Raw genomic sequence first — 25,471 nt, forward strand, 5'->3', positions numbered from 1 at the left:
GTTCTTCTGCCAAGTTTCTATGGGAGCAGAAGGATCATTTTCTCCCTTTTCAAAGAGCAGGGTGAGTTGAGGCCTCGAGCTGGCAAGTCCTTTAAAGTCATTTTCAAAGGAAACCTGAGCTGAAAGGCCATGCAGCTGGCAGAGGGTACTGTGCCTTTCTGAGGCTCTCTGTGGGGCGCTGCGTGGTCAGCTCCCATAGCTTCCCAGCACGTGCTCGGAGCCTGCTGCAAAGGCACTGCCAAGGGACACGACTGCCCAACAAGTGGGCCCACGGCCCTGGGGACAGGCTCAACTCCACATGCCCTCCCCACTGTCACCCAAAAACAGGAAGGGGGGTGTGCAGGCTTCTCCTCTGGGCCAGTGACCAGAACCACACTTGTCCTCACTATTCTCAGGTCAAACTTGATCCTCAGGGTTTTTTGAGGTAAAATAAAACTAGGTGCCAAAGCAAGCTAGGCGAACTTGCATCTGAATCAGGGAATCATAAATGGTGTCGTTCACTCTCATGGACAGGTTGGAAGGGGGACCCAGAGGGAAAGTACTTGTCCCAAGTCACACCGGAGGAGGTGGCTGAGTTCTACCATAGGGCTCTTGGGACAGGGCACCTCGGCAGAGATAGAGGTTTGCTTGGCTACTGAAGCTTCTGAGTCTGCAGATGTCTGCCAATCATCCAGCAGACACCAAAAAGCCCACATGCACTCAGGCTGAGAAATACATGTCTGGAGCCACATGCCTTCATACTGCCCCATGAGCTGAGTGGAGAGGAATTGTTTGTGAAGCCAGGAAGCAAGATGGGCCTTCTTACTTCCAAGACTGGGCAAACTGAGGACCAGAGGAAGAAGAGATGCCTATATCAGTAGAACTAGCAGGGAAGTCATTACTTAGCCTAGGCCAGGCATGGTGGCTCACACCTGTAATCCCAGCACTTTGGGAGGCTGAGGTGGGCAGGTCACCTGAGGTCAAGAGTTTGAGACCAGCTTGGCCAACATGGCAAAACGCCATCTCTATTAAAAGTACAAAAAATTAGCTGGGCATGGTGGTGCGTACCTGTAATCCCGGCTACTTGGAAGGCTGAGGCAGGAGAATCACTGGAACCCAGGAGGCAGAGGTTGCAGTGAGCTGAGATCGCACCACTGTACTCCAGACTAGGAGACAAAGCGAGACTCTGTCTCAAACAAACAAACAAACAAACAAACAAACAAACAAACAAAATGCTTAGCCTAGAGCTGAGTGGGAGATCCTTCCAAAATCTCCCACCTGAGCTCTTCAGAAAGGGCCTGGAGTCCACAGTCTCTCCTGGTGCTGGGATCCAAATGTGCGTTCATGCCAAGGTACCAGGAACCTAGCCTCATCTCAAATGATGCTCCTTTGTTGAGAATGCAGCAGCCAGCAGCCTCTCCCCTCCAAGAGCATTTTCCACTAGGTTAGGAGCTGAGGGAGCAAGACCCAGGCCAGACCCCATTCCAATGCAAGAAAAGCCCTCCAGACCGAGCCCGCTTGACTTTTCAACATTTTATTCTTATATTTGTACAGCTATATTTTACAACGCGGTAATGCAGTTTAGACACAGCCAAACCCTGTCTCCGGAGTAGTTACAACACAAGCATGACGCAGAATGGGATGAGACAAACATTCCCAAAGAGAGTTTAGTTAGTAACAACTTCAAGTCCCTGTGTCTGCCTACACTTCAAAAAGGGATGGCACACGCTCGCCCATCATTGAAAACTTCCGTGAAAAAAGGCACCGTGAGGACACGTTGTACGGGTATATACAAACTGAAAACTAGAACAAAATTACACATTTTTCCTTCTGCAGATTTTTTTGTTCTTTTTGTTTTTTTTTTTAATACACACTTTGTAAATTGTAAACCTTCACTTGCAAAAAAATACAAATACACTGAGGCATTTTAGACAAAATATTTTCTTACTTATACAGATGCAATACTTAAAATATTCTCTTAAGTGCTCTTTCTCAATAAAGATTCTCAGATCCGTGTCTGCCTGCAGATACAAAATCGAGCCTTTGACGCAGTTTTATATTTTTAATATATCTTTTTTAGGTTTATATATATTTATTTTATATATATATATATATTTATATATTTACAACTCTGCCATATATTCCTTCACCTTTGGTTAAAAAAATTAAAGCCCTCTCTTTGATAACATACTGAAGTCTTGTCTTTTAAAAGAATGCACATTTACATACAAAAGAAACATCTGTTCCCACAAAACATATACATTCCTCATTTTGCAGACTAAAGTCAAGTCAGAACTTTTGCATACTCCCCTGCTTTGACATATAAAATGATTTTGCTTTTTGCTGACGTGGTTCACCTTACACATAGGAGAAGAAGCAATATGATTTTCTTAATGTTTTATGGCAGTGGGGGAGGGGGAGCTGCTGCGGCTCCCCGTCCCCCAGGCCCCGACCCCCACCACCCCCCACCCCCAGCTATGATTTGCACTAGTGGATGAAAGAGGCACTACATCATGGGATGAACATTGTAAAGTGTTACAGTATCCTTTGGGTAGATTCTGAGAAGGGGCTGGAGACGAAAGCATCAACACTCCATGCTTCAGCAGGCTTTAGGGAGCTCCGGAGGCAGGTCAGTGGCTGACACGCGGTATTGCACCTTGGTGTTGGTGATGGCACCATGCTTCTGGCGCAAGTGAAGTCGCAGCTGGCTTTTGTGACGGAAATGCAGGTTACACTTCTCACACTGCAGGGATATCAGAGGCAAACTGTTAGCTGTCATCAACCCAAGAAAGATGTCATTGCTCAAAGACCCAGAGAGGAAGATTCTCCCTACAAGGCACAGGGGCAGCTCTTGCCTCTCCAAGGCCAGGTGAAGAACCCATATGCATCCAGGCTTCTGCCAACAGGGAAGCTAGCATCGTGCAAATGTCCATTCCCTGCTTTCCCAAGTGTTGCTTCTAATTCTCCCTTGCTAGAGATGTCCTTCCCTGCCTTAACTCCACAAGTTCAAGTCTTATCCAAAAATGCAGTTAGATGCAAACTCCTCCAATTATTAAGTCATTTCTGAATCTCTCAAGGATGAAAATAATCCCTGTTTTCCTTTAAGCCTCTGTAAGAGTTCTACTTTTACCACACAGCCCTCCGTGTGCATGGATCCTTCTCAAGTGGGTAACACTTTGAGGGCAATGGCTATTTTTCTCTGAACTTTATAATCTTCCTAGTATCTAACAGAATGTACCTCTTATTCCAATTATGCAATTAATCTAAACACACCTGGACAAATGGACTAGATCAGTCTGAACTCATGGATATTCTGGAGTCTAGGGTAAATGTTTTTAAACGCAGTGATATTCTTTCATAGGGTATGTATCTTAGATAAGCTAACTAAACATTAGCAAGTAGAGCCATTTCTTGATTGAATTCAACGAATGGGTAATAAGCACTTTAGTTTAGATAAAAGTTACTTAAAAGTAACATGGATGACGAAATGTAAAGGGGTAATCTAGAGGAGATCTTGAATGAGAAAGGACATTCCTAGATAAAAACAGAAAATGAAAGTACATATGAACTTTAGCTTGTAATTCTATATCAGTATTAGTTCATTAGTTGTGACAAATCTATGGAACTAACGTAAGATGTTAACAATAGGATAAAATGGGTACATGCTGGAGCCCTTGGTACAATCTTTGCAATTTTTCTATAAATCTGAAACTATTCTAAGACAAAAAGGGTAATAAAATATGTTCAGATAGAGTCTATGTTTTAAAGTGAAAATGGAAATAGATTAAGACAAATAAAAAATGAGCAGGGTCATGTGTAAAATCTCTGGTCTTGGGAGACATAGGGTCTACTGTATCTATGCCATTCACCGCTGTGTGTCCCCAGCATGTCATTTCTCTGTCCGGGCCTTGGATCTCCCTTCTGAATAGCTGGGTCAATACAGGCTGAAAGTCATTCTCAACTCTGATATCCTATGCATCTCAAATTCTAGCAAATCATTATCATAGCAGATATTTATTTTACTATTATTATGTGCCTGTGCTACCCTTGACACTTCAATAATTAGTTAATACGACAACTCCATGAAGTAGATACTATTATCAAACTCACTTTACAGATTAGGAAATTAAGGTGCTAAGAGGATAACTAACTTGCCCAAGAGCAAACAGCAAGTAAGAAGATACTCACTCACAGCTTGATAAACAAGTAAACAAAAATAACCATGTTTTGCAGGTTAACCTCTGGTAGGTAGGTTAACCACTCATTGATTACTTCTTGTTCCCATTACCACCTAGAAGGATGTCATCAAATCCTCAAAGCAACCATAGGCAAAATGTACACAAATGAGCATGGCTGTGTTCCAACAACCTTTTCCTTAGGGACAATGAAATTTAAATTTCATATACTTTGCACACGGCACAAAATATTCTTTTACTTTTTAATTGTAAAAACCATTCCTAGTTCATGGAATGTTCAGACATTGGCACACAGGCTGTAACTGCTGAGACCCAGCCCTAGAGCACTACAATCCCAGGGACCCACCCACGGTGTCATGCTGCACAGCTGGCCGCCTCCTCTTTCTTAAAATGATTCTTCTCTATGCTTTTTTTAAATAATTTTTTCTTGTAACATCATTCATTCTTATAACATTCTTTTTGTTCTCCTCCTCCTAAGACTGTTCCTTCTCAAGCACCTTAGCTCCTCTTAAATGTGCATCTAGCCCAGTATGGGGTGTCTAGTAGGCACTCAACAAGTATTTGTGAAATGAATGAATCCAGGTGGAGGGAATCAAATATATGTATCTACAGTCTAGACTCTTCTCTAAGGCCCAGATCACCTAGTCCGATACCCCCATTTTAAAGATGAGTGCCCTAAGGCTCCAAGCTCAAGCAGGGTGTCTGGCCATCAGACCCAGATCTAGGTCTTCCAACCATTAGCATAGTGGTTGTCCCACTGTGTGCTTGAGATGGGAGCAAACAGTTCTATTGTCTCCCTGCTCCAACTCCTTCCCTGCCCTCCACATCCCCGCAGGCCAGAGAGCAGCCTCAAGAGGCTTACGTACATGGTAAGGTTTCTCTCCCGTGTGGATTCGCAGATGGCTCTTCAGAGTCTGAAGGTGCCGGAAACGGGTGCCACAGATTTCACAGGGATAGGGCTTCTCACCAGTGTGGATGAGCACGTGGGCACGGAGGTGGGCCACCTGAATGAAGAAGAAAGCATGAGAGGTCGTCTGGGGTGGGTTGCAGGCCTCTGAGCAGCCCCTCATCAGCACACAGGGACTGACCGGGCCTTTCTCCAGGCCACTCTGCTCACCTGTACAAATCTGGCTCCACAGGTTTCGCATTTGTAGGGCTTCTCTCCAGAGTGAATTCGAGTGTGGGTTTTCAGGTTGGCTGGTCGGTTGAACTGGGCCCCACAGATGTTGCAGCGATAGGGTTTCTCACCTATTACCGAGAAAAGGGGAAAAAGAAAAGCCATATTCAATAAGGAAGGTCTCTGCAGCTCTGGCTCCTGGATTCCTAAGCAGCCTGCTCCTCCCTGAGGCCACTTGTGTTTTCCTTTCCCTTAGGGAATGTCAGAGAGAGAATCCAGGGGCCTGCCCCACGCCTGCCAGCCCTCTCTCACACACACACCTGCATACCTTGCAGGGGACCAGGGCCAAGAAACAAGTGGTGGCATGGAGTAGCAACAATGCCAGGTGTGGGATAGGAGAGGGGGAGGTTCCGGGAAGCCTGGGCTTTACAAGCAGCTTTGTCATTAGGATTATCTGCCTGTGAAACCTGGACAAGTCACTCTCCTTCTCTGGGCCTCAGTTTCCCTTTCTGCAACCTGAGGGGCTACTTCAGATTACCTGGGAGGACTCTTCTAGCTTTTCCCTTGGATAAGACAGGTTCACTCATCAACTCATTCACCAGGGAGACACAATCAGGCTGCTCTAGTTCCCCTCTTTTAGAACAAACATATTTTCCCACTTGTGGCAACTATAGCTGGATTCCATTTGCAAGAGGAGTGGGGCTTGGGTCTGAGTAGATGCTCGGGCAGAGGAAACCAATAGAATGGCTGAACCTTCCTTCCTGAAAGTTTCTGGGATAATAGGGCCATTTACTAAGAGATATTTTAAACAACAATCAAGTCATGAGAAGCTACCTGGTAAAGGAATGTGAGTTGATAAGGAACAAGTTATTGAAAGAAATTAAGAGAACTTTTTTTTTTTTTTTTCCCGGCTTTACAAAAATCGAATCTATTTGTCTTCCCCAGACTTAAGTCTCTTCACCTGTACATGGGATTAACACTTCTGACCCCAGCAAAGGCAGAAAAGCAGGATAGAGCATCTCAGAGGAAAGAGAAAAGACACAGAGAGTGGATGAGTCAAGTCACCAAGCAAAGACAAGACAGCGTTAGGCCCCTCGTTCAGGCCAGGATGGGGCCTGCCTCCTGCCTTGCCCCACCAGGTCTTCAGGCCCCACGTAGCTTTCTCTAGGATCCTCTCCCTGTCCTGCCCCAATAGTTGTGGAGACTTCGGGTCACGTGTGGCGGGGCCATACCGGTATGGACGGTCTTGTGGCTGGCGAGGTTGCCCTTGTAGCGGAAGGAGGCCTGGCAGCGATCACACTTGTAGGGTTTGTCACTGTGGGTCTGCAGCGTGTGCCTCTTGAGTGAGGCCTCCTCAGAGAAGCGGCAGTCACACTCATTGCAGAAGAAGGCCCCGTTCTCTGTTGGAGGGTGGTAGGGGGACACCAACGTCAGCACGAGGAAGGGAGGTGGGGCTCTAAGGCCACTCTCCTCTGTAGCTACCCCCGTGCCAAACTGAACCCTCAGTCCCTCACTCACCCACCCGACATTCATGGGAGCTCAGAGCAAAGCATCTGTGGGGACTTTATTTTTCTTAGCATTTAGAGTCTTAGCCATAGAGAAGGGAGAAAGGAGAGGGACTGAATTAAGGTACAGAAGGGAAGGTCAAACAAATAGGTGTTCAGAGGGCCTGCGCCAGTGTGAGGAAAGCTCAACAGAGATTTTCTTTCCCCAAGAGCTCTGAGAATTGATTTTTAAAAATAAGTTTATGGTTTTATTTACACTGATACACAGAAGCCCTCAGGCAAGACCCTTTGCCTCTGAGCCTCTCTCTGTATCTCTGTCTTCAAAGTCAGATAATAAATTCCTGTCCTGCCTACCTCACAGGAGGATATTATATTACACAAAATAAAACACAAAGCATTCCAGGAATGTAAGATATAGGTCAATTCAATTCTACTTTGAGGTCACTGAAGGAGGAATTAATGATGAACACTGTGGTCACCCTTGCACCTATCTGGATCTCATGTCTCCAAATCCTCCTGTGAGACCAAAGCTGATGGTGGAAGTGGGAACAGAGTCCCAGAGAAAAAGAACTGGAGTTCAGAGCAAAGGCAAAACTAGCCAGGGGGCAGGAGGGGACAGTTCTCGCTCTCCCATCTATGGGTCCATGACCCTGTGCCAAATCTCTTGGTGGAAGCAGCTGATTTTTTTTTTTTTTTCATTTGTTGTAACAATTTGAAAATGACAAGTCACGGTGATGTAACCCTGATTAGGTACTACTGGGCTCTATTACTGTAGCCAGAGCTGGGTGAAGAATTAGACCTTTTTGTCTGGTAAAAACTGGGAATGCCAACCACCGCCTATCCAGAAACTCCAACTTAATAATTCTCTTCAACTCTTTTAACTCGACTAATATTACTAAGTTCCTACTCCATGCTAGGGACTTACTACTACCTATGGGGGATGCAAGAATGAATAAGGTCAGATGCTTCTCCTTGCAGAATGTACAGTCTGGCAGAGAAGAACATGCACACAGGTCAGTCCCAGTCGTTTTGGTATTGAGGAATGGAGAAAGCTCTGGGAGTTGCAGCCAGTCCCACAAGCTACTTGTGCTGGAATGAAGCTAAAAAGACTGTGTGGTAAGTCCTGATTACCCCAGATCAACTCTAATACCCCATCCCTCGCTTTGGTTAGCTCGGTTCCCTAAGAAGCGAAGCGTGGGATGAACGGCTGCTGACTTGGAGTGCCAGTGGACTTCCAATTGAGGACTGCTCCAATCAGAGACAACAGCATAAGCAAAATGGAGCCCAAAACCCATGGAGCAGAGGGGCCTTCCTTCTCCCTGACAAGGGGAGGGAGGGAAAGGGACTCACCACAGCTGGAATCTGAGTACTCAGACTGGGTCTCTCCCATCTCCTCAGGGAACGTGGGGCCGGCGGTGTGGAGGCACATCTCTGCATGCTGTGGGGACTGAGAGCCGCAGGACGTGCACTTCGGGGGGTGCATGTAGAGTGGTGAGTGGCTCTCACTGCTGCTGCGGGGAGAGCCTGTCAGGGACCTGTGGGCAGGAGTGAAGACAGCCTCAGCACCTGGGGCAGGGCCTCAAGACCACCCTCTCCTCCCTGTGTGCTGGCAAGCCCAGAGGCCAGAGCTGGACTGCCCACTGAGGCTCTGAGACCCCAGAGTTGTCCTCAAGTTGATCTCCAAACAGTATCTGCGGAAAGATCACTGACCAGGGTCAAACTGAGCCAGAGCTTCTCCGTAGCCCACAGTCTCTCTCAGTTCAAGGGTAGCAGGATGGTCCCCTGCCACATCAGACCACAGGAAGTGCCTGTGGGATTTACAGAACGCTATTCTGCCCCAGAAGGGAATTATCTCTCTTGCTGTGAAAACATATACACTACTTCAGTGTAATATACTTCCTTACTTAGACTAACTCAATCAATAGGCACTGATTCCACACCTCTAATAGGCTCAGCAATTCAGGCAAGAAAGAAGAAACCTTTGTATCCATGAGAAGAAATGACATGGAACCCTGCCCAGGTAATCCCTGACCTCAGACCCAGACTGTCTCTGAACTCACCTGTTAACGATGTTATTGAGCCGGCTGGCTTGCGGGATGGTGGAGTCCTCCCCGCTGGCACTGAGCTTGGTTGGGGACTGGAGGTCAAGGTTCTCAGGCTCCATGGGTGGCTGGCAGGCAGGTGGGGCAGTGTAGACTCGTGGGGAAAGGCGGCCCAGCTCAGCCTGCTCTGGCCCCTCTGGTTTGGCATTCTGGTTGAGGCTGTTGAGTACGATGAACTTGTATTTCTTCCAGTTGCAGGCTTTGGGGTCAGTGGGGCTCTTGGCTGGAGGGGAGCCAGAGGCCTGGAGGATGCAGGCATTCTTACTGCTGCAGGACTCTGTGGGCGAGTTGGGCTGGCAGTCAGATTTCTGGGGGCTCTGTGGACTAACCAGACCCTTCCGGTTCAGGGGTGCATTGGGGGGCTCGAAATGAAGGGCAATCTCATCTTCTGAGGAGGGTCTCTCTTCTTCTTTGCTGACCTTGTCACAGGGGAAGTAGGGGGCATTTCGGGCTGAGGGGGCAGCAGGCTTGAGGCCCTCAGCCACACTGTAGTGCATATCGCTTCGTGCCTCTTCTGGGACTGTTTCCTTGGGTGAATAGATATTGCTGTGGCACACGCTGGGGGACACCTCCAAGGCCGGCCGGCTGTACTCACCGGGGACTGGCCTGGTACCATCGCATGGGAGGGCCCGCTCCTTGGGGAAGGGGTTGGCCACAGGCATCCGGACATCCCGAAACTCCTCATCGGAGAAGAGGAGGCTGCTGACAGGGAGGTGGCTGTACATGGAATAAGAGGCTGGCGGTGTGGACAGGCCACTGTACAGGCTGGGGGCAAAGGCTCTGCTCTCACACCCAGGGGCGTTCCTCAGTGGCAGGTTGTTCTCCACCACCTCACGACCCCGATAGGCCATGATGTCTTGAGGCATCAGCATGCGGCTGTTGAGGAACTCTTCATGACGGGGCTTGATGGCAGGAACCATCTCTGCTTCACTGTGAAAGAAAAAAAGAGGAAAGACACCGGCCTGAAATCAGAACTGTTAAACAGATGACCTTCCAGTGGCACTTACGTAACCACATCTGTGTTTGAATTAGCTAGACGTAGGTGACATGGCTCTGGAGCAGGGAAATACAATTACAAGGCATTTACACTAGAAGCCTGGAAATCTAGCCTACAATTGGGAAGATTGAGGCCCAGAGATGGAAAGTGAGTCACCGGCATGATCTGTGCCTGATTAGACATAATCGTGTATGTTTAAGGCACATATCTATGCATGTGTGTGAACCTATAGCTCTTCTGATGTTATAAAATTTTATAGCTCACATAAAACTTTCAAAGCCCTTATCTCATTTCACCCATGCAAAATCCTGAAAGGAAGGAAAGGTGGTTATTATTATCTCCATTTTACACATAGGGAAACAGGAAAAGAAGAATTTATACAATGTTGGTATGACATATTTGGAGGATCATACACCAATGAGTAACCTACTGAAGAAAGAACTTGTCCCAGATGCTCATGAAAGCTTATATAGAGAACAGGCAGCAAATGCCAATACAAGAATCCCTGGTCTAGAGCAGCCAGATCGGGTTTGCAAACCCAGCTGTGCCACTTAGCAGCTAGGTGACATGGAGCAAGTTACTCAGCCATTCTAAGCACAAGGCCTGATCCACTGAAAGTACTTGTAAATGATAGCAATGATGATCTCACCACCATTAGCACCCACAGGAGACAAAGAACTCTAGCTGTATATACCTGAAGGAACATCATGTGGGTGAAATAAATAGGCAAGCTCACCATGATGACAGTTAACGGAGCTAGAACCAATAAGAAGGTTAAAGAGAAGCCAAAAAGAGAAGCTTTCTAACTGTCCAAGGTATGCCGTGTGGTTCTGGGAACACTGAGTTTCTGGCGCCTGGAGGGTTTCAAACACAGCCTGGAAACCCCTTCTGTTTGAGCGAGGATGCAATCACCCTAGCATGGCTGGATCAAATGGTTCTAAAGAAGTTAAGCTCTGAGTCTCTGTTGCACGTAGTGAAGCTCTTCCTTCTTTGGATCTCAAGTTCCTCACCTTTAAATGAAGGTCATGTCTTATCACCCCTCAGGTAGGAGGTTAAACTCAGTAAACTCAATTCAATTCAATAAATGTCCTGCCTAGTAGGAGCAGTGTGACATAAAAGGTGAGTAAGATAGCCCCTGTAACCTTGAGCAGCCCACAGTCTGGTAGGGAACTAAGGCACATATGTAAATAGTTGTAATAGAAGTCTAAAGGAGAACTAAAATACATATGCAAATATTAAAATAGAAGGAAAGTTTAAAGCACAGGCAAAATGCTTCACAACACAGAGGAAGAACTGAGGGAGGAAAAGTGGTCATCAGAAAACCTTCCACGGAAGAGTTGGCATCCAAGATTGGCCTTGCAGGATGGGTCGAGGAGAGGGTATATTAAGTGAACGGAAGAAAGCAAGATGCGGTAACGCATAGGACATATCTGCATAGCCACCGGAGTTAAGTCTGCCTGGGGCACAAGAGTTAAGAAGAGCAGAAGTGTGCAAAAAGAGTGGAAATGTGGGTTGCAGCATATCGTAGAGGAGTATTTTTTCCGTATGCATGAATTATCCAAGGTTTCTGATCGGGGACTATCTCTTCCATCTCCGAGGCTTCCACTCGGGCAGCAACTCACCTGGCCTTGATAAACTTCCGGCAGGTGTCCACAACATGCTCCATCTGCAAGTACATAGCTGTGGCCATCACGGCCATGATGTTGCCCTCCCGCAAATTGAGCCGAGATGTGTACATAAAGTCCAGGAGGATGCAGAAGCCCTCAGGGTTGATCTCAGGATCTAGATTGATCACACTAAGGTTGCATTTCAACTGGTCTGTGAAGATGCTATAGAACAGGCCACTGTAAAACAAACAAATAGCCCACTCTAGTAGACGTATAGAATCTGTGATCCATTACAGTCAGCACTGATACTCAGCCCCTTTCCCCTGGGCTTACCTCCAGAACTTCTATGGTAATTAGTAATAGGCTGCTATTGATGGAGAGCTTACCAAATGTCAGAGAGTCATTAAGCACCTTACATGCATTATCCTTTGCTCCTTACAGCCCTGCAAGGTAGGTACTATCATTCTCTGCCTTTACAAATAGGGGAACTAAGATCAGAGGGGTTAACTGAATATTCTTAAAGTCACAGGGCCTATTTTCCTTTTAGTCTTAACTGCACGGATTACCAGAGTTAATTTAGCCCCCATTTGCAGTAACTATTCCTAGTCTATCTTTGGCATAAGCATTCCCTCTTGTTCCATTGCAAGTATACTTATTTTTAAAATTCTATCTTTTTTTAGAATTTGGGTATGAATGACAACTAAATAAAAATATGCCTACATCTATACTCTACTGCTTTTATCAAAGTCCATAGATTAAAAGAGGGTCTGTTATTCCTAGAAGACCCAAGTCAAACCCCAAGCACTGCCTCCAGGTGCCATGCTGTCTGGTGGTAGAAAGAGTACTCAATTGTAAACAAGAATTCTGGGCTATCGTCTTGATTCTTGATTATACTTTTTCTGAGTGGGTTGCCAGAAGTGAGCCAGACTTCCACCAAGTAGCTGTGCAACTTTGGGTAAGATATTTAGCTTCTCTGCATCTTGCTTTACTCATCTTCAAAGTAGGAGGAACAATCATGTCTACCTTACAGTGTTGTGGCAAGAATGAAAATGTAAAGGATATAGAATGATGCCTGGCATATAGTAAGCATTCACTAAACATTATCTATTATTTTTATATCTCTATAAGCCTCTGTTATTTCCACTATTAAAAATCAGGTGCTTAGAGTAGATATTGGATAAGTTATCTAATAGCAATAGAGATCCCTGATTCTACATCATTTAACCTCCCTGTGCTTTCCTTTTACCATCGATAAAATGAAGACAATAGTGCAATGCACAACACTGAAGGCTACTAAAAAGATCCAGGGAGATGATATCATGTAATATAAAATTGCTTTGAAAACTCGAAATACTTAATGAACATGAAGAATCAGCTAGTTCTCTCTCACTAACTCTTACATATACTCTAAACACCCATGGAGATTCAGTTGTAGCATAAAATAAATACATTTATAGCATAAAAGAGCAAAATATTTCAAATTAACTTGCTTAAGCTACTTAAAGAAAGTTCATTTGAAATCTGTCATTTTTTCACTGGTTAACTGAAGTTGTTCTCCATGTCTGCCCCAAACACATCCTTTCTTGGGGCAGTAAATAATTTTTCTCCCTCTCTGCCCAAAGAACATGACTCTTTCTTTTCTAAAAGTGCATTCGTTCATTCATTCATTCACTTGGGAGCCTACTCGGCCAGGTCATGGTGCTGAGATCTGGAGACAAAGCAAGACGTCGTCCCAGATGCAGTCAAAGGCCTCCATGTTCCGCCTTGCTTGGCCGCCAGCACCATCACCCCACTTTGACTCACCCACCCTTTCCTTTCAGACCCCTCACCTGCAGGCCATGAGGACCGTTTTATGGGCTCTGAACTGCTCACGGCTCACAACAATGACAACATCAGTCAAGATGTCTCGACTCCGGAGACGATTAAGGTTGAGAAGAACATCGCTGGCATGGCGCGTGAACTGGATGCAGCTGTCAGCCGGCGAGGCCATTTTGTCTTCACTTGAAAAAAGAAGCCAAAATCCTGTTAGTCCTCCAGAACCTGTTTCCTGCTTGCCATGGGTATCAGAGCAGGTGGCTCAGCCTGCTAAGGTACGGAATGCAACTCAGGTCCCTTGTGTTTGACCTCTGAACAATTCATAGCCCAACTCTGGCCATTATTCTTTACAGTTTTAAAATGGGGAAAATAACTTTTATCCAGCAAGCTGGGATAGAAAGTCCTTTAGGGGAAAAGCAAAGGGAATGAATGTTTGTTGAGTGTTTTTCCCACATACCAAATACTCTGCCAAGCACTGAGAGGCAGTGAGTATGTGGCAATGGAGAGACACTGTGTGTTTTGCTTTTTTTTTTCTTTTTGAGACGGAGTCTTACACTGTCACCCAGGCTGAAGTGCAACAGCGCAATCTCAGCTCACTGCAACCTCCGCCTTACCAGGTTCAAGCGATTCTCCTGCCTCAGACTCCTGAGTAGCTGGGATTACAGGTGCCTGCCACCACGCCCAGCTAATATTTTTGTATTTTTAGTACAGATGGTGTTTCACTATGTTAGCCAGGCTGGTCTCAAACTCTTGACCTCGTGATCCACCCAACTCAGCCTCCCAAAGTGCTGGGATTACAGGCACGAGCCGCCACGCCCGGTCGAGACACTGTGTTTTAAGATTATCAGGCTAGACTTGCCTTTTGCTAGCTGTGGGACTTTAAGCAGGTCGTTTACTGGTCTTGGGCTCTGGTTTCCCCAAATGGAAGTAGTAATACCTATGTGGTTATAAAAGTTGGAAATACATTCCTCGTTTATAGGAGGTTCTCAAAACTCACAGCTATTCTCATAAGTATCTTATTTCATCATCTCAGTCACCATCGGTCTCTCTCTACTGTTAGGCTTTAGAGTTGCCTGACTTTCGCACCTTGAGGAGTTAGCACAGTAGCTGGCTAAATTAGTTTGGACAAAGAAAGAGTAACAGACTGATTGACCATGCAAGTGTTAAGACAGTCTAATACAGAGGTGAAGGATGAGGACTAGGAGGGATGTAGAGGGAACTGGTTATCCTTGTCTCACATAATGAACAGTAGCAAAGTTCACAGAAACACATGTATTGGCAAATTCAAAAGAAACAGTTTGTCCCAACATTTTAAAGCATATAATTTTATTTACTTACCCAATGCCTTGCTTCACAGTCCAAAATTTTGCTCAAAACCTGCAGAGAAGAGAAGAAAGCAAACAGAAATTGATTTAACGAATGTAAGATTGTCCACTATAGTCTTATTTTAGGACATACACATTTAGTTTTGCTTTGATAGTTGCAGCTTGCCAGCTGGTGTGGTTTTACCACAAGCTAACAAACATTTTCCAGCTCTGCTCTTACGAAAACAACAGGCACCCGAAGCTATGAGATAATAATGTTTTTATCCTGAGTACTGGGAGTACAATTGCATACATTAATTAGTTACACATACACACATACATACATACATTTCCTTCTTCAAAGAAAAAAATTATACCATCCAAAGGCCACTTGAGTTTATGGGAAATAAAAAACAAGAAAAATCGTTCTGTCAACATTAACAATAATGATCCGTCCGTGGCCTAAATATACTGGACGTCATTCAAAACCTGCTAAAATACTATCTTTCAAGTCTTAGAATGATTCCACAAGGACGATAGGGCCAATATCTTTATCCTTATTTCACTGGCAACGAAACTGAGATTTAGGGGTTCAAGTGGCTTGCTCAAGGCAAACAGCTAGGCAGTATTTCCTGCCTATCTGAAATATTAAGACTGAATATAGACTCTGCAGAACACAGCCTGAGACGTCACGTCTACGTATTCCTTGAAAACCTTTGTCTTGTTTTCCAAAGTTTTCTCTCCCTTCCCTACTGGGTCTAAGACCAGATAGAATGCTATTGCTTCCAAGTTTGTGCTTCTCCCTGCTGGTAAAAGACTTAACTATGTGATTTAGCTGAGAACTGGCCAGGGAGCACTAAACCTTAAAGAGATTTAATGAAATATGTACCTCCTTCCAAACTGGCTTCTCTAAAACAAAATCATTAAAAGCATAGGTGTAAGACCCTCATTTATGATCAAATGTGGGCTGCAAAACAAAACAATATTTGAACTGTCTTTCCTCCTGTAAAAAGAAAAAAAAAAGCAGAAACTTTTAGAGCTATTTTCCGGGTAAACGGGCCTGAGGCCAGCAAGGTCATGTTGGGCCATGTAGATGGTTGGTGACCTGGCCCTAGGTCTTCTGGCTCAAATTCCTGTCCCCTTTCCAAATCAGCCTACGTGCTGTAGAACATGCAAGACAGCACCCTGATGTGGGTGAATCTCATTTTTAAGTTCCTTCCCCCACACAAACACTTTGCCCCATTCCAGGCTGCTGAGTCTTACCAAATGAGCACTCTAAAATGAGAGGTTTCCTTGAGTCTGTAACCAAACACTCTGACATTTCTCTGTGGTCCCAAGTGCCAGTCACTCAATCCCATCGGCTCCAAGGTTAGTGTGTGCATGTGAGCGAGTGAGGACTGGAGGGAAGGAAGTAGGGAAGGGAGAGGACAGAAAAAGACAAAAGAACCTATCTCCTCTTCTCCCCAGCCCAACTCGAGATAGGCAAAGAGAAATAGACTAACTTGGTCTTTACCAAACTTCAAGGATTTTCTCCTTTGCAAAAGAAAGCTGAAGACACATGGGAGGTTTACTTGTAAACTTTCCTCTCTTCCCTCATGGAAGGGACCCTCAAACACTTCTGGAATACCTAGGCTGTTCTTTAACCAGCTTCAACCACCAGCTTGCTTGTGGATTTCCAGTCGCAGGCTTCTGGAACCACAGGAAGCCCAGATTTGCCATTTCACCATGACAAGTGGCAATGACTCACTCCAGACACGGACTGAAACAAACAAATTCTCCTGTGTCCACTGTCAGCTAGGCCTTGGGCTTTTCACCCTAAGCCTCTGCCTGGCCAGAAACAAATGTACATACACGAGGCGCAGTTTCACTCCTTTGTAAGCCAACTCTTCTTAAGAGCCCCACCCCCGACTCCTGAGTGTGTGGGTTGAGTATGGGCAATGTTGTCACCACCCCCACCCCAGATGCCACAGGCGTGGAAGCACCACCAGTATTTGGTTTGTACTTTGACCAAGCCCTTAGTCCTTTCCCACCCCTCAGGATTGCATCTTATCCTTATAACAGCACTGCTTTATTAGGGAGGGAACTGAGGCCCCAGGTGAGAAGCCTTGCTCCAAATCTCAAAGCCAATTTCCAGCAAGTTCTGGACATGACTCATCTCCTAGATTCAGCCATTCCACCAATGCCACACACAAGACTACCCACAAAAACAATCTCCAAGGAGCAGGGCTGTCAATGAGAAACTGCCACTTGCTGGCTGCCCCCAGACCTGGACTTCCCACCCCAATCAACCCGCACCCGCGCTGGGTCAGTAACCACCACGGTAGAGTTACATGTTTTCTCCTCCCTTCCTCCCTTTAGCTCCTTTGGCGCTTTCCTTGTGCAGAGCCAACTAGGCTCCTTGAGAAGGCAGATCCTTTAAAAGAACTTTCCATTGAAGAAGAAAACAGGAACCAAAAAAACAAAACAAAACAAAACAAAAAGCAGAGAGAGAGAGAGAGAGAAGACAGCAGAAACGAGAGAGAGAGAGAGAGAAAAAAATAAGAGCGAGAGGCGAGGTTAAGAGCCAGAGAGCGAGCCAATACAAAAGACCCCATCCTTTTCCTTCCTCCTCCCCTGGGCTGGCACCAGGAAGCCCCATTTTCTCGCTCACACATAAGAGCACAAACACCAGCCTTGCGCGCCGGGGCAAGCCTAGGCAGACCTCGCTACCCCACCCCGACGACTCCGTACCTGTCTTCCAGGGACTGCCCGCCCCTGGGCGATCCACCTCGAAGCCCCCCGCAAGGCGCGATGGAGGCTTTGTGGTATGACCGTGGCGGCCCTTAATTTAGTTACATTCAAATAAAACCTTTCGTGCACCTCGGTAGCTAACATTATGTGTATGCCCTTTTTTTTTTTTTTTTTTTTTTTTCCCTGTTACGCCGTCAAGGCAGCGGGCAATGAGGGGAATGGCACAGCCCTCTCATTCCCGGAACGTAGTCAATCTCGGCTCTGCGGATTTCACAGAACACACTTTGCCTATCGCCGGCTCCAACAAGAAGTAACTTTCCAGGAAGCTGCCGGGCCCGGGCAGCCTCCAGGATCGCTGCCTGCGCTGTGCCGGCCGCCGGGGATTCACCCGGGGAGGCGGGGCCGCCGGGGAAGGCTCGCGGGGAATACAGCACACTTTCCCCTAAATCCCTCGTCCGCGCCGAGTGCAGGGCTCTCAGAGTTCACCGAGTCCAACCTCTCACCCCCAACCATTTATAAATAGGGAAGGTCAGACAAGTTAGTAGCAGAGCTGGGTCTAGAACCCAGGAGTTCGAATACAATCCGGGGCTCATATCGAAACTTTAAGTTGTCCGATTCCGAAGTTTATGTGCTTTTTTCCCTCTTTTTGCCTTCCATTCTCTCTCACCCCCTTTCTTTTAGGGGAATGTTTGGGCGAGACTTCAAGGTCAAAAAGATGGAGTCCTTAGGGGCTGAGGATCTCCATCATAGGCGCCCCTGGCAAGGTTGGAGAAAAACTAAATCGAAAACCCCTTCCGCCTACGTTGGCAAGAACGGGAACCCAGCTCCCCTTGGTTTCCGCCCAAAGTCTTTAGAATAGGAGCTGCCAAGCCGTAAGGATTTCCGAAACCGATTCCCGAAACCGTAGAGACACTGCTTGGACTCAGCGGAGGCCGGGGCCCCGACCCCTGCGCACGCACTGGCACTCTCCAAAGTTGCCTCGCCTTCCTGTGGCCCTCCCGGGTGCCATGTCCTAATTGGCCTCGGTAGCAGGCTCCGGGGTGCGCTTTCGGGGGTCAGGGGACAGTGAAAGACTCAGCCACAAAGGCCGCAGTCTGATCCTAAAACTAGCCAGTGGCGTCACACTGCGCCGCTCATCCCTTCTGCGGCAGCGGAAGGGTCAGAGTCGGTCTGCAAAGACGGAGTCTCTTTGGTCTCAAAATCCTACATTGAGGCATTCTCACCCCTTCGCCCGGTAGGATAAAGGTGAAAGAGACGGTTGGGATTTAATATGGGGGTAGAGATGAGAATCTGGGAAGTTAAAATTAAGTAAGTGCATTTATTGGAAATTAGAAGTCCCGTGGTTCCGGGAGCTCAAACCTAATGGTGTTTTTACCGCTGCCTAACACTAGAGAGAGCCCTGCATCAAGGTTTGAAACCGTCAACCCCTTTCTCGCCCCTCCCCTCCTTCCCATTGACCTAGTTTGGCCAGAGCCTCCCGATTTGGAGAATGCCTTCCGCCCTTCCCCCTCCTCTCTAGCCAGGCCGGCTGTTGGATTATTGGTAATCTAATAACTCCAATAACCCGCTGAAAAATCCAAAGGGAAATTTGAAAGTGTAAAGCACTGTTTAGGGACAAGGACAAGGAATTTTAATAAGGCTGGAACTGCCGTAGTGAACCCCGCATCAGGGGCCCTGCCATGGGGCTCCCGGTCTCAGCGGTGTCTCAGCCAACTAGCTGCACGGCTGCAGACACCACCGTGGTCCGGCGGCAGGGGGTGAGTTGCTTTTATTCTTGAGGGAAGACACTCTTCGCCCTCTTGGCTGGGGGACGGGAGGGTGCAGGAGGTGACAGTGGATAAAAGCGAATTTGATAATGCGATGGCCTCGGCAGCCGCTTTGGATAACCGAAGTGTTCGGGGACATTATGTCCTGACTTTCATTTCTATCACGTTTCCTGCCAAAGTGCTCTTGCAAGCCTGCAAGCTTCTAGGAAATGCAATAAAACAGAGGGATGTGTTTTATCATCAAGATCTGAAGAGGAGTTGCAAAAGGGACGTTCCCCATACGCTCAGCGCGAGACAGCCTTCCAGAACTGCCCGAAGACAATGCCAGCAAACCGCGTCCCGGAGCAGAGATCCCTCGGCCGTCCTGGCTGGACTGGGCTCAGCCTTTGCAAAAGGGCTGGCGGGGGAGGGGAGAAGCATGATCTCCTCAAGCAAACAATGCCTTTAAAAATCCGATCTGGAGAGAAGTCAGCCAAGGTCCTTATTCACGTTAATGAAGATGGAAGGCACTAACTGTCCTTGGAAAGCGATGAGTCAAACTTGACCGCGCTTCAAACACGTTCCCAGATTCGTTTCCAGCCCGAACAGAGGCGCGTTTCTCCGACGCGGCCTCGGACGGCTCCCGCAGTGGGAGAGGCTGAATTCGATCCCCGAGGACCTGGGCGGGGGAGACGGCGCTGTCTCCCGCTGCAGAGCGCGCCGGCTGCCGCTAGGGGCCGCCAGCATGCGGACGCGCGTTTGCCATCTTAAGTCACGAGCTCGGAGGAAGAAAACTTTACGGAGGAGCTGTTGCGGCACAAATTCTGGCCTATCCACATGACCTCCCCCCCCACACACACACGGTTTCTCGCCAGGCTACTATGCAAAGGATGTTAGGAAGGGGGAGGGAGCGATTTCAGGATCGAGGCTCGCCCAGCAAGTCTTTGGCCCAGGCCTTAATCCCACTCTGAACACGCAAACCCCCGAGCTCCGAGACCCATACCCCTCAGCACCATCTAGGCTTTTCTTGTCTATTACCGAAAATCTTAGGCCATATTTTCTTTAAAAAAAAAAAAAATTCTCCAAGACTGCTGCAGAGCGGTTTCCAATGAGCACTGGCAACAAAGGTGGCCTAAGAGGTTAAACTCATGGTTCTGGCAGCCGATCCATTCTCATAAATACTTCAAAGGAGCTGAGATAAACCCGCCTTTGACTTTCAGTCACTGACATGAAATTCAGAAGCTTAAAATCTGGTCCTGGTTAAGACACTAACTCACCACTAACAAGCCTCCTTGTCGGGCCTGTTTCCTCAACTGTAAAACAGAGTTGTACGTCCCAAAGCCCCTGAGCTCCTAGATGGCATCCTTCCACTACCGACTTCCCCTAAGAAAGGCCACAGGGACAGGAAGATGGTGTGCTCGAAGCGGGTTATTTGTGGTTTCTCTTGGTGGAAATAGATGCCCATCGCTGAGTGATGGGCGAGCAGCGAGGCCTTTCTGATTTTCATCCCTCTTGTCAAAACTTTGGAGGTTGCATGCCATCCCCATTGGAGGGTGCCCTCCTTCTGTCAGTGCTAGCCGCCCGGGAGGTGGAATGGCGAGCCCACCGCCCATGACCGCGAACTCGATCTCAGCCCACCGCTAGGTGGCAGGCCAGCTCGTCCGAGAACCGCCGCGCGGCTGCAGCTTCCACACCGATCCCTATCCGCCCCTCTTTATTTTCTGTCTGGTGGGGGCGAGGGCTGGGGGTGTGATTGCCTCTAAAGGCAAAGCTAGAAACCATTTAATTTAGTGGATGTCATTCCGTTCTTCCCGATGCTCCCGCCTCTAGCAACCACAACGTGGTATCTGGGGGCTGGTTTCATGTATCATAAGTTGATTTCCCCCCCCACCCCCCGAAAAGCTTTATGTACTGGGAAGGGAAAGAAGGTGCACTTGTCTTCAAAAAGCAGAATGGCACTCGACGGCATTGGCATATATTCTTGCCAAACACTGGTCGTCCAGCAAAGAAAGTCGGGAATAAACTCCTGATCTTCTCGGAGGAAAGGGGCGCTGGGGGCCGAGAGCTGGATCCCACTCAGGCTCACTGCGTCTGGCAAAGCGGGGGAGTGGGGAGTCGGGTATGGTCTTTTGGTGAAGTTGTGGGTCTCGGGAGGGTTGGGAGGGGCCGTTCCTGGCTTCCACTGGGGCAAAGAGAAACCAGACAGTTTTGCCACTACGCTGCACCCTCGCTGTGCTCGCGGCGGCAGCGGCGGTCCCACTTGTTGCGCAGTGCTGGAAACCGGCACGCGCCATTCGATGTTGACTCACAGAGGGCTACAGACCAGCCTACCATTGCTCCACGCCATCCACAAACCTCCTCAACACACCCCCTACACATACGTCCTGCCACTGCCGGCAAAACTACAGCATTTCCAGCCACTATGGTGTTTTACACCTAAACATCCCTCACTATCTCGGTATCCGACAGGCAGCAGAATTAAGATGCCCTGAGAAGTCAGTCCAAGGGGAAGGTCGGGCTACCTCCACCTGGAGAACTCTTCTACTTAAAGTCAACCAGGGACCCTCCCCCCACCAAATATATATATATATTTGAATATATAAATATATATAAAAAATATATATATGAATCACGTTGCCTATTATATAACACCATCCTAGTTGGAAAGCAACATTTTTCTTCCCTACTTGATAAACTGCAAAGTCCTTTTTAATCCGTTAGTTTTATCTCTCCCCCTTTTTTTTAAATCTCCGGGGGAAAAATGTTTCTTAAGTTCACTTCCCAATATTTTTCAAAAATTGACTTTTGCCAATAGTTTCACCCACCGAGGGGTGGCGCTGCTGCACCGCCTCCTCTAAATCTCTAAGTTTTTCACAACAAAGTGGGTTTTGAGTGTCATTACCCTGTAGGGGATAGAGGGAAGGAAGGGTTTTGACATCTAGCCATGGCTACCATTTACTCAACCAATAACTGGAACTCTTCAAGGGCTCAGCAAACGACAACTTAAGAATTTAGAGTCCCATTCCTATCCACCAAACCTAGAATAAGTTAGTCTTTTCAAGAAAGCATTGGAATAAAACCTTTCAAAACTGAAAAGAAGAGGAAAGGGACAATTGGAGACTTCCCACTTGGTCTGGCTGTCTCCTTCAAGTCCCTAGTTTTCATGAACAGCATCTAGCCTTACTGTCCCTATCAACAGACCCTTAAAACTAGCCAATGCTTCAGCCTCTAGTATTGGAAAGTCTTCCAATAGGATACTGAGGATACTGGAAACTTCTATTTATAAACTTGGGGTGGCGGTGTGGGGGGAGTGGAGAGAGAGCTCCCATCTACAGGTTTCTATTTTGGCCTGAAGACTCAACTGCAGTCATTAGAGTAAGGGAATGCCCATGTCCTGGTACTTGTTCGCCATTTCCTCCTCCCCCAGAGACAAATACCTTTTCGTCTTTTTTAAAAGAGTATGTATTTTAAAGCAAGAATGTGATTTCATCTCTCTCCTTTGAGCTCATGTTTGCTACCTCCAGGAATAGCGTGTGGACTGGGGCCAGATGAACTTCAACTTGGGCTGCAGATTTACGAGGTTCTGTTCTAGTGCCAAAGGCTCTTGGTAGTAAATAGTGAGCAAAATAGATACCTGTCTCCTGATGGATCTTGCCGCCCCCTCTTTTTTTTTTAAGTTATTTATTAAAACCACACACACCTTGCAAAGAAAAAGGGAAACTGGCAGTCTCTGTAGAGGAAGCCGGTGGCATCGCTCAGAGCCACAAACTGTATTTCTAAACAGCCCTTTCCCTGGTTCCCTCTCTCCTGCTCCACTTTTTTTAAAATCCAGACTGTAAAAAACACATCTACTGACACTCACTTTACTTTAAAAAAAGAAGAGAAAAAGTAAAGCGTTACAAGACTTTCCTCCTGGAAACTATAAACTGATTGAAAAAAAAATCCATAAAAGATTAAATCCTGGCGGGTTGTGGGGTGGCGTGGGCAGGGGGGCGGTGGAGTGGAGATTGGCTCTTTGAGGTGGTCAGGGGGCCCTGTAACAGCTTGGGACTTTTAGCACCTGGTTTGGGGTCATTTCTCTGCTCAACTGTCAGGACCCCCCACCCCCAAACCCCAGCCACCAACTCAATCATCGTAGAAGGGAACACAACACAGAGGGTCTTTTTTCATTTTTTAAAAAAATTGGTTTGGTTGTGTTTTTGTTTTCCGTGGGGGAGCTTTAAAACTCATTATTGCAACACTAGTTCCATTTTTCGCCAGGGTTCCAATAACACGGCATCATAAAGGCAACGCAACCCACAGTTCTCAAGACATTTACCACGGTCACTACATCCGGCAGCGGGGTGGCCCCTAGCTCCTGCTGCCCGCCCCCCCCCCCCCCTTTCTCCTCGCCCGCCCCCGGAGCTCAGCCGATTTCTGAGGCTCCAACTCTACCCACTCCCTCCCCGGCCGCCGCCGCCGCCGCCGCCTTCCCCCACTCTTACTCCCTCGAGGAGAGCCACAGGTTGCAAATCCAACCAACCTCACAATCTATTTTTGCAAAATCACTCACAAAGATCTCCCTTTCGCGCCCGCGCCCGCGCCCGCTCCTCCCGCGCCGGGTCTCCCCAGCCACCGCCACAAAGTGCCCTTCTCTCCTCCCCAGTCTTGCACAGAAGGAACGCGGGCTGGGGCTCTGTTTGTCTTCCTCCTCGCCCAAGGTAAGGACCTCGGGAATCTGAAGCCTGGCGTCCGCTACGCTCAGGCCCGCAGTTCCCTTTTTACAGAGCTTGTACCATGGGAAAAAAATAAAATAAAATTTAGGAAAGGGAGGGAACAGCCATTGGGAGCCAACACAGAGTCACGCAGCACCCAAAATACAAACACCGCGGCGGCCAGAAATCCCGCCACCTTTCTCGTTCTCCCGGGCTGTCCTGTCGAGGTTCCCTGAGTCCCCCCGCACACTGAAAGGCATCGCAGGTGCAATGCGCACCCCTTTCCCACCCACCCCAGAAACCCTGTCCCGCCATCAGCCTGTCTCCTCCGGATGAGCAGGGAGAGCGCGCGGAGGTTCCCGACACCCTCGACTACAACCAAGAAAGAATAATTTTCAAAGTGTTCAACATCCCCGCCCCCAGGCTCCCCAAAACACAGGGGCAGGGGACACCAAAACACTCGGCTCTCGTTAGGAAGATCACGGCTCTGAAAGGAAATAGTAGACACGATACTTCATCTTATCTGGATTTATGACCAAAAATAAACAAAAACAAAAACAAAAACCCGAGGAGTTCGCTTGCATTTTTTCCTTCCAAATCTCGGTTCGGCTCGAAGGCAGGGAATCTAAAAGACCGAGGCCGATGGAAGAGAGCCAGCGGGGCGAGCGAGCGGGCAGCCTCCCTTTTTGCCTCCCGGAGTTACCCAGAAGGACAGGGGAAGGGAAGGAAGAAGAGGCGAGGAAAAAGAGGAGGGAGGGAAGGGGAGGCCAGGAGCGAGGGAGCAAGGAAAGCAGTTTGCAAGCGAGAAAAGAGGGAAAAAACACAGCCGCACGAATCCAGAGAGATCACAAGCCGTACGCAAGCAGCAGCAGAAAGAGCGAGAGCGCGAGCGCGCGTCCTCTCCGCGGTCTGGGGCCAGACAGCCCCCAGACTTGCCCGAATCACCCCCAAGCACTGTCTCGTCCTCTCTGCTCCGGCCGCCCCCTAATTCCCCTCCTTCCTCGCCTCCACCTCCTTTCCAAAAACCAAAACAACACAAGGGAGGGTGGCAAAAGCCTCCCCAAACCGGCCGATTCACTCAAAGACAACAACAATAATAATAAATACATAAAAATCTATATCCTAGAGTGGGAGAGACGTGGGACTAATCTTCGGCATTTATTTTAACACCTGACAGCTAGAATAAATAAATATATACATTTATATCAATAGATACACATAGAAAACTTGGAGCCAAAGCATTTGGCAAGAGCGGAAAAAAAAAGAATTAAAAGGTAAAATAATGATCATGAGCAGCGGCGGCGGCAGCGGCACCAGCGGCAACAGCGGCGGCGGCGGCAGTAGCAGCAGCAGCGGCGGCGGCAGCAACAGCAATAATCACCTGGTGTCCGGCCTTTCCTAGAAACTTCTTGCATCACCACTTCTAAGAACCCCAGTTCTAAGAATCAACAGAGCTCAATTCTCGGAATTTGAGCTTCGGACTTTACCACTGCTACGTGGCAGGGGAGGACTTGGTGTCAGCTCGCTGAGATTTTTACCTCCCCTGGCCGATCAAAAGCCCTCAAAGCCACAAGATTTTTTCACTATCCGGCATATTTCGAGGTCCGCATAAGCAGAGTGTCTCGGATTTGGAGGTTCCGGTTCGAGGTTAGAGGGGCCTGAATGTGGCTCTCCCTCCCC

At 47.7% G+C, this 25,471-nt stretch overlaps 1 protein-coding gene and 1 long non-coding RNA gene across 3 annotated transcripts in view; one reads left to right on the forward strand and one right to left on the reverse strand.

The window, feature by feature from the left end:
* LOC111544275 overlaps window positions 1-12,228 on the forward strand; it is a 29,790-nt gene extending 17,562 nt beyond the window's left edge. The window contains exon 3 of the long non-coding RNA XR_002732093.3: window positions 12,184-12,228. This is a non-coding gene — a long non-coding RNA (uncharacterized LOC111544275). The remainder of the gene's footprint in view (window positions 1-12,183) is intronic.
* On the reverse strand, window positions 1,498-25,450 carry BCL6 (BCL6 transcription repressor). Of its 2 annotated transcripts, none has more exons than XM_023214730.3 (10): window positions 25,173-25,450; window positions 14,657-14,695; window positions 13,333-13,503; window positions 11,519-11,740; window positions 8,858-9,829; window positions 8,148-8,332; window positions 6,525-6,692; window positions 5,293-5,423; window positions 5,042-5,179; window positions 1,498-2,722 (listed from the first exon to the last, which is right to left on the reverse strand). In XM_023214730.3, the coding sequence occupies exons 3-10, from the start codon at window positions 13,491-13,493 to the stop codon at window positions 2,579-2,581; spliced, it is 2,121 nt and encodes a 706-aa protein (XP_023070498.1). In that variant the 5' UTR covers window positions 13,494-13,503; window positions 14,657-14,695; window positions 25,173-25,450; the 3' UTR covers window positions 1,498-2,578. The 2 variants fall into 2 exon arrangements, with proteins under 2 accessions (XP_023070498.1, XP_023070497.1); XM_023214729.3 differs by lacking the exon at window positions 25,173-25,450 and adding an exon at window positions 15,886-16,291.
* Window positions 25,451-25,471: the final 21 nt, after the last annotated feature.

The sequence above is a fragment of the Piliocolobus tephrosceles genome, chromosome 2 (assembly GCF_002776525.5).
Source record: "Piliocolobus tephrosceles isolate RC106 chromosome 2, ASM277652v3, whole genome shotgun sequence".
Lineage (NCBI taxonomy): Eukaryota > Metazoa > Chordata > Mammalia > Primates > Cercopithecidae > Piliocolobus > Piliocolobus tephrosceles.

Coding starts and splice junctions, on each gene's coding strand:
- BCL6 (XM_023214730.3), bottom strand. CDS start 13,493: ATGGCCTCGCCGGCTGACAGCTGCATCCAGTTCACGCGCCATGCCAGC. Junction 9,830..11,518: donor CGGAAGTTTATCAAGGCCAG/GTGAGTTGCTGC, acceptor TTTCTTTCACAG/TGAAGCAGAGATGGTTCCTG. Junction 8,333..8,857: donor CTCAATAACATCGTTAACAG/GTGAGTTCAGAG, acceptor TCCTGCCCACAG/GTCCCTGACAGGCTCTCCCC.